Source organism: Aphelocoma coerulescens, unplaced genomic scaffold, assembly GCF_041296385.1.
Source record: "Aphelocoma coerulescens isolate FSJ_1873_10779 unplaced genomic scaffold, UR_Acoe_1.0 HiC_scaffold_116, whole genome shotgun sequence".
Taxonomy (NCBI): Eukaryota; Metazoa; Chordata; class Aves; order Passeriformes; family Corvidae; genus Aphelocoma; species Aphelocoma coerulescens.
This window is the reverse complement of record NW_027183474.1, coordinates 628,959-636,564: the sequence shown is the minus strand read 5'-3', so window position 1 is coordinate 636,564 and position 7,606 is coordinate 628,959. Positions and strand designations below refer to the sequence as shown.

Sequence of the window (7,606 nt, the reverse complement as noted above, 5' to 3'; positions counted from 1 at the left end):
CTCCCAGTGCTCTCAGTAACACCACTGACCCCTCCCAGTGCTCCCAGTAACACCAGGGACCCCTCCCAGTGCTCCCAGTACTCCCAGTTCCCCTCCCAGTCCCTCCCAGCATGGCCCAAATCGGCCCAGCTCCCCCTCCCAGCGCTCCCAGTACGACCCACCTCGCCCCAGTCCCCCCCTCCCAGTGCTCCCAGTTCACCCCCCCGTGCTCCCGCCGGGCCTTCCCCCCCTCCTCCTCCTCCTCCTGGCCCTGCCGGGGGGGCTCCCAGTGCTCCCAGTGCTCCCAGTTGGGCCCGGGGCCACCTCGAACTGGAGGCTGCCGTGCAGGGGGGGGAGGGCGGAGCTCTCCAGGGCGGCCACCAGGCGGCGCTGTCCTGCCCGCAGCGGCGTCACTGATTGGCTGAGCCGCAGCGTCTGCCCCGCCCCCACCGACCTGCCACCAGTACAAACCAGTAGAAACCAGTATGGGCCGGCGTGGGGCCGACAGGCGCCCAGGAGTGAGAGAGATCGGTCCCAGTCGATGCCAGTTCCTTCCCAGTTCCCTCCCAGTATAAACCAGTGACCCCAAATCCCCTCCCAGTTCCCTCCCAGTTCCCTCGCAGTCGCTCCCAACCCCCTCCCAGTATAAACCAGTAACCCTAAATCCCCTCCCAGTCCCTCCCAGTCCCTCCCAGTCCCTCCCAGTGCCTGCCAACCCCCTCCCAGTCCCTCCCAGTCCCTCCCAAGCCCCTCCCAGTCCCTCCCAGTCCCTCCCAGTCCCTCCCAGTTCCCTCCCAGTCCCTCCCAGTCCCTCCCAAGCCCCTCCCAGTCCCTCCCAGTCCCTCCCAGTCCCCTCCCAGTTCCCTCCCAGTCCCTCCCAGTCCCCTCCCAGTATAAACCAGTAACCCTAAATCCCCTCCCAGTTCCCTCCCAACCGCCTCCCAGTCCCTCCCAGTCCCTCCCAGTCCCCTCCCAGTCCTTCCCAGTCCCTCCCAGTCGCTCCCAGTCCCTCCCAACCCCCTCCCAGTCCCTCTCAGTCCCTCCCAGTTCCCTCCCAGTCCCTCCCAGTCCCTTCCCAGTGCCCTCCCAGTATAAACCCGTAACACCAAATCCCCCTTTTCCCTGCAATTTTAACCCTTTCACTCCCTCCCAGTCCCTCCCAGTTTGTTCCAACCCCCTCCCAGTCCCTCCCAGTCGCTCCCAGTCCCCTCCCAGTCCCTCCCACGCCCCTCCCAGTCCCTCCCAGTCGCTCCCAGTCCCCTCCCAGTCCCTCCCAGTCGCTCCCAGTCCCCTCCCAGTCCCTCCCAGTCCCTCCCAGTCCCCTCCCAGTCCCTCCCAGTCCCTCCCAGTTGCTCCCAGTCTCACCCCAGTGACACCGGTTTGGGGCAGGAGATCCCGGCCCCCTCCATCCTGAGCGAGGCCCCGGTCAGAGGCTCGGGAAGGGGATTCTGGAAAACCACCTGGACCGACACCTCCTGTCCCACCACGGCCGGGCCCAGGAGCTGCCGGGACACCCCAAATCCCACGTTTTCACCCCAAAAAAAAACCAACCCCAATCTCAGCCCGAAATTCCCCCAAAATCCCCGCGTTTCACCCCAAAAAATCACCGGGTTTAACCCCCCAAAAATCACCTCTTTCAGCCCTAAAAAAATCACACTTTCCGCCCCCAAATTTGCGGGTTCATCGGGAAAATTCTCGATGCGGGGATTTTTAGCCCAAAACGAGCGGGTTTAGCTCAAAAATGGCGATTTTTAGCAGAAAAATGGCGGGGTTTAAAGCCAAAATTGGCAGATTTGGGGCAAAAATGGTTTGGACATCAGGTCTACCCACTGAAGGCAATGGGAAACCGAGGGACATCAGGTCTACCCATTGAAGGCAATGGGAAACCGAGGGGCATCAGGTCTACCCATTGAAAGTAATGGGAAACCGAGGGACATCAGGTCTACCCATTGAAAGTAATGGGAAGGCGAGCGACATCAGGTCTACCCATTGAAGATAATGGGAAGCCAAGGGACATCAGGTCTACCCATTGAAGGCAATGGAAGTCCAAGGGACATCAGGTCTACCCATTGAAGGCAATGGGGAATTTTTGGACATCAGGTCTACCCATTAAAGTCAATAGGAATTTTTGGACATCAGGTCTACCCATTGAAGTCAATAGGAATTTTTGGACATCAGGTCTACCCATTGAAGTCAATGGAAATTCTTGGACATCAGGTCTACCCATCAAAGACAATAAGAATTTTTGGACATCAGGTCTAGCCATTAAAGAAATTCCAAAATTTAGGACACCAGGTCTACCCACGAAAAAAGACCGGAAACTTTGGGACACCAGGTCTACCCATTAAACCCAATGGGGATTTAGGGACATCAGGTCTACCCGGTGCCCCCTCCAACACCAACCCCAAATTTTTGGGATTATCCCGAATTTTTCCAGGAACCCCCCCCCAAGATTTGCGGAACCTCCCGCTATCGACGACCCCCCACCCCTCGCCACCCCCCGTACCGTCAGCGTCAGCTCCGGCGAGTGCAGCTGGACCCGCAGCTCCTTGGCCAGCACCTGGCCGGTCTCCTGGACGTTTCCGGCCACCGTCAGCTTCAGGGCGTCCTGGTCACCCACGTGGGGCTGGTACTCGGTGTAGGTCACGGTCATGGTCACCGTCTCCTCTGCGGGGGGACAGCGGGGACACCCCCGGGGGGCTCAGGGGACATCCCCGGGGGGCTCAGGGGACACCCCCGGGGGGCTCAGGGGATACCGGGGACACCCCTGGGGGGCTCAGGGGACACCCCCGGGGGGCTCAGGGGATACCGGGGACACCCCCGGGGGGCTCAGGGGACACCCCCGGGGGGCTCAGGGGACAGCCCCGGGGCTCAGGGGACACCCCTGGGGGGCTCAGGGGACATCCCCGGGGGGCTCAGGGGACACCCCCGGGGGGCTCAGGGGACATCCCCGGGGGGCTCAGGGGACACCCCCGGGGGGCTCAGGGGACACCCCCGGGGGGCTCAGGGGACACCCCCGGGGGGCTCAGGGGACACCCCCGGGGCTCAGGGGACACCCCCGGGGGGCTCAGGGGACACCCCTGGGGGGCTCAGGGGACACCCCCGGGGGGCTCAGGGGACACCCCCGGGGCTCAGGGGACACCCCTGGGGGGCTCAGGGGACACCCCCGGGGGGCTCAGGGGACACCCCCGGGGGGCTCAGGCGACAGCGGGGACACCCCCGGGGGGCTCGTAACCCCAAACCCCAAACCAGTAACCCCAAACCAGTATAAACCAGTAACCCCAAACCCCAAACCAGTAACCCCAAACCAGTATAAACCAGTAACCCCAAACCCCAAACCAGTAACCCCAAACCAGTATAAACCAGTAACCCCAAACCCCAAACCAGTATAAACCAGTAGCCCCCTCTTTTCACCCCTCCCAGTCCCTCCCAGTCCCTCCCAGTCCCCTCTCAATAACCCCAAACCCCCAAACCAGTACAAACCAGTAACCCCACACTCCCTTTTCACCCCTCCCAGTCCCTCCCAGTTCCCTCCCAGTGCCCTCCCAGTCCATCCCAGTTCCCTCCCAGTCCCTCCCAGTACTTCCCAGTTCCTCCCAGTCCTTCCCAGTCCCTTCCCAGTGCCCTCCCAGTATAAACCAGTAACCCCAAATCCCCCTTTTCCCTGCAATTTTAACCCTTTCATTCCCTCCCAGTCCCTCCCAGTTTGTTCCAACCTCCTCCCAATCCCTCCCAGTCCCTTCCCAGTCCCTCCCAGTCCCTCCCAGTTCCCTCCCAGTCCCTCCCAGTCCCTCTGAGTCCCTCCCAGTCCCTCCCAGTCCCTCCCAGTCCCCTCCCAGTAACCCCAAACCCCAAACCAGTACAAACCAGTAACCCCACACTCCCTTTTCACCCCTCCCAGTCCCTCCCAGTCCCTCCCAGTCCATCCCAGTCCCTCCCAGCCCCTCCCAGTCCATCCCAGTTCCCTCCCAGTCCCCTCCCAGTCCCCTCCCAGTCCCTCCAAGTCCCTCCCAGTCCCCTCCCAGTAACCCCAAACCCCAAACCAGTCCCCCCAAACCCCCTTTTCACCCCTCCCAGTCCCTCCCACTCCCCTCCCAATCCCCTCCCAGTCCCTCCCAATCCCCTCCCAGTCCCTCCCAGTCCATCCCAGTCCCCTCCCAGTTCCCTCCCAGTCCCTCCCAGCCCCTCCCAATCCCCTCCCAGTCCCTCCCAGTCCCTCCCAGTGGCTCACCCTGGCCCGGCGGCACTGTCCGGCGGTGCTGCTCCTGCCGGAAGGCGGCTCCGGCCACGCCGGTGTAGCGGACGGCGCAGAGCGAGAGGCGGAGCCGCAGCGTCCGCGGCTCCGGGCCTTGGTTCCGCACCAGCGCCCGCAGCTCCAGCTCGGCTCCGGCCACGGCCGGGCCGGCGGCCACCGTCAGCGTCAGCTCGCCGGCCGAGGCCGCGGCGCGGTTGCGCGGCCGGGAGCCGTGGGCGGTGGCCGTGGAGACGGCGCGGCGCTCCTCCTCCGAGCCTGGCGCAGGGGGCAAGCGGCGGGGCAAGGGTTGGGTCAAGGGGTCAAGGGTTGGTCAAGGGTTGGGTCAAGAGGGCAAGGGTTGGTCAAGGGTTGGGTCATGGGGTCAAGGGGTCAAGGGTTGGGTCAAGAGGGCAAGGGTTGGGTCAAGGGGTCAAGGGTTGGGTCAAGGGTTGGGTCAAGAGGCCAAGGGTGGGGTCATGCGGTCAATGGTTGGTCCAGGGTTGGGTCAAGGGGTCAAGGGTGGGGTCAAGGGGTCAAGGGTTGGGTCAAGGGGTCAAGGGTTGGGTCATGGGGTCAATGGTTGGGTCAAGGGGTCAAGGGTGGGGTCATGGGGGCAACGGTTGGGTCATGGGGGCAAGGGTTGGTCAAGGGTTGGTCAAGGGTTGGGCCAAGGGGTCAATGGTTGGGTCGAAGGGTCAAGGGTTGGGTCAAGGGGTCAAGGGTTGGGTCATGGGGTCAATGGTTGGTCAATGGTTGGTCAAGGGTTGGGTCAAGGGGTCAAGGGTGGGGTCAAGGGGTCAATGGTTGGGTCATGGGGTCAATGGATGGGTCAAGGGGTCAATGGTTGGGTCAAGGGGTCAAGGGTTGGGTCATGGGGGCAAGGGTTGGGTCATGGGGGCAACGGTTGGGTCATGGGGGCAAGGGTTGGGGTGTGGGGGCAATGGTTGGGTCGTGGGGGCAAGGGGTCAAGGGTGGGGTCAAGGGGTCAAGGGGTCAAGGTTTGGGTCGAGGGGTCAAGGGTTGGGTCATGGGTTGGTCAAGGGTTGGGTCATGGGGTCAAGGGTTGGGTCATGGGGGCAACGGTTGGGTCAAGGGGTCAAGAGTGGGGTCAAGGGGTCAAGGGTTGGGTCAAGAGGTCAATGGTTGGTCAATGGTTGGTCAATGGTTGGGTCAAGGGGTCAAGGGTTGGGTCGAGGGGTCAAGGGTTGGCCAAGGGTTGGTCAAGGGTTGGGTCAAGGGTTGGTCAAGGGTTGGGTCAAGGGGTCAAGGGTTGGGTCGTGGGGGCAATGGTTGGGTCATGGGGTCAAGGGTTGGGTCATGGGGGCAAGGGTTGGGTCAAGGGGTCAAGGGTTGGGTCAAGGGTGGGGTTATGGGGTCAAGGGGTCAAGGGGTCAAGGGTTGGGTCATGGGGGCAACGGTTGGGTCAAGGGGTCAAGAGTGGGGTCATGGGGTCAATGGTTGGGTCAAGGGGTCAAGGGTTGGTCAGGGGCTGGGTCATGGGGTCAAGGGGTCAAGGGTTGGTCATGAGGTCAATGGTTGGATCAAGAGGTCAGTGGTTGGGTCAAGGGGTCAATGGTTGGGTCAAGGGGCCAAGGGTGGGGTCATGAGGTCAATGGTTGGATCAAGGGGTCAATGGTTGGGTCATGGGGTCAAGGGTTGGGTCGAGGGGTCAGTGGTTGGTCAAGGGTTGGTCAAGGGTTGGTCAACGGTTGGGTCATGGGGGCAACGGTTGGGCAAGCGTTGGTCAAGGATTGGGTCAAGAGGCCAAGGGTTGGGTCAAGGGGTCAATGGTTGGGTCATGGGGTCAAGAGTTGGGTCGAGGGGTCAAGGGTTGGGTCAAGGGGGCAATGGTTGGGTCAAGGGTTGGTCAAGGGTTGGTCAAGGGGTCAAGGGGTCAAGGGTTGGTCATGAGGTCAATGGTTGGATCAAGAGGTCAATGGTTGGGTCATGGGGTCAAGGGTTGGGTCACCCATCAATCACCCATCCATCACCCATCAATCACCCATCAGTCACCCATCTGTCCCCCATTGATCCCCCATTGATCACCCATCGGTCACCCATCCGTCACCTATTGCTCACTCATCTATCACTGATTGATCACCCATCTGTCCCCCATTGCTCCCCCATTGACCACCCATCAATCACTAATCAATCACCCATCGATCACGCATCAATCACCCATCGATCACCCCTGGGTGCCGCCTCAGCCTCGGGGTGCTTGTAGAGGTGGGTGATGTCGGCTCTCCCGGCCGCGCCGGCCGCCAGCGCATTGATCCCTCATTGATTGATCCCCCATCCATTCCTCCCCCATTGATCCCCCATTGCTCCCTCATTGATCACCCATTGATCACCCATCCATCCCCCATTGATCCCCCATTGATCAGCCACTAATGCCCCATTGATCACCCATCTATCACCCATTGATCACCCATTGATCAGCCACTAATGCCCCATTGATCACCCATCCATCACCCATTGATCACCCATCCATCACCCATTGCTCCCCCATTGCTCCTCCATTGCTCCATTGCTCCCCCATCAATCACTTATCAATCACTAATCAATCACTTATCAATTACCCATCTGTCACCCATCGATCCCCCATCTATCACTTATTGATCCCCGATCTGTCACCCATTACTCCCCCATTGCTCCCTCATTGATCCCCCATTGCTCCCCCATTGCTCCCCCATTGCTCCCCCATTGATCCCCCACTGATTCTCCCATTGCTCCCCCATTGCTCCCCCATCGATCACTAATCAATCACTAATCAATCCCTAATCGATCACCCCTGGGTGCCGCCTCACCCTCGGGGTGCTTGTAGAGGTGGGTGATGTCGGCTCTCCCGGCCGCGCCGGCCGCCAGCGCATTGATCCCTCATTGATTGATCCCCCATCCATTGCTCCCCCATTGATCCCCCATTGCTCCCCCATTGATCCCCCATTGATCCCCCATTGATTGATCCCCCATTGATCAGCCACTAATGCCCCATTGATCACCCATCCATCACCCATTGATCACCCATCTGTCACCCATCAATCACCCATTGATCCCCCATTGCTCCTCCATTGCTCCCCCATTGATCACCCATCAGTCACCCATTGCTTACCCACCGGTCACCTATTGATCACCTATTGATCACCCATCCCTCACCCATTGCTCACCCATCTATCACCTATTGATCACCCATCTGTCACCCATTACTCCCCCATTGCTCCCTCATTGATCCCCCATTGATTCCCCATTGCTCCCCCATTGCTCCCCCATCAATCACTAATCAATCACTAACCAATCACTAATCAATCCCTAATCGATCACCCCTGGGTGCCGCCTCACCCTCGGGGTGCTTGTAGAGGTGGGTGATGTCGGCTCTCCCGGCCGCGCCGGCCGCCA

General features: G+C 60.9%; 1 protein-coding gene across 1 annotated transcript in view; it reads right to left on the bottom strand.

The window, feature by feature from the left end:
• Positions 1 to 195: 195 nt before the first annotated feature.
• TGM1 (transglutaminase 1) overlaps positions 196 to 7,606 on the bottom strand; it is a 47,793-nt gene continuing 40,382 nt past the window's right edge. The window contains exons 12-15 of the mRNA XM_068998457.1: positions 4,211 to 4,489; positions 2,486 to 2,646; positions 1,345 to 1,481; positions 196 to 433 (exon numbers count right to left, since the gene is read on the bottom strand). Of these exons, the coding sequence (XP_068854558.1) occupies positions 196 to 433; positions 1,345 to 1,481; positions 2,486 to 2,646; positions 4,211 to 4,489 (815 nt within the window). The remainder of the gene's footprint in view (positions 434 to 1,344; positions 1,482 to 2,485; positions 2,647 to 4,210; positions 4,490 to 7,606) is intronic.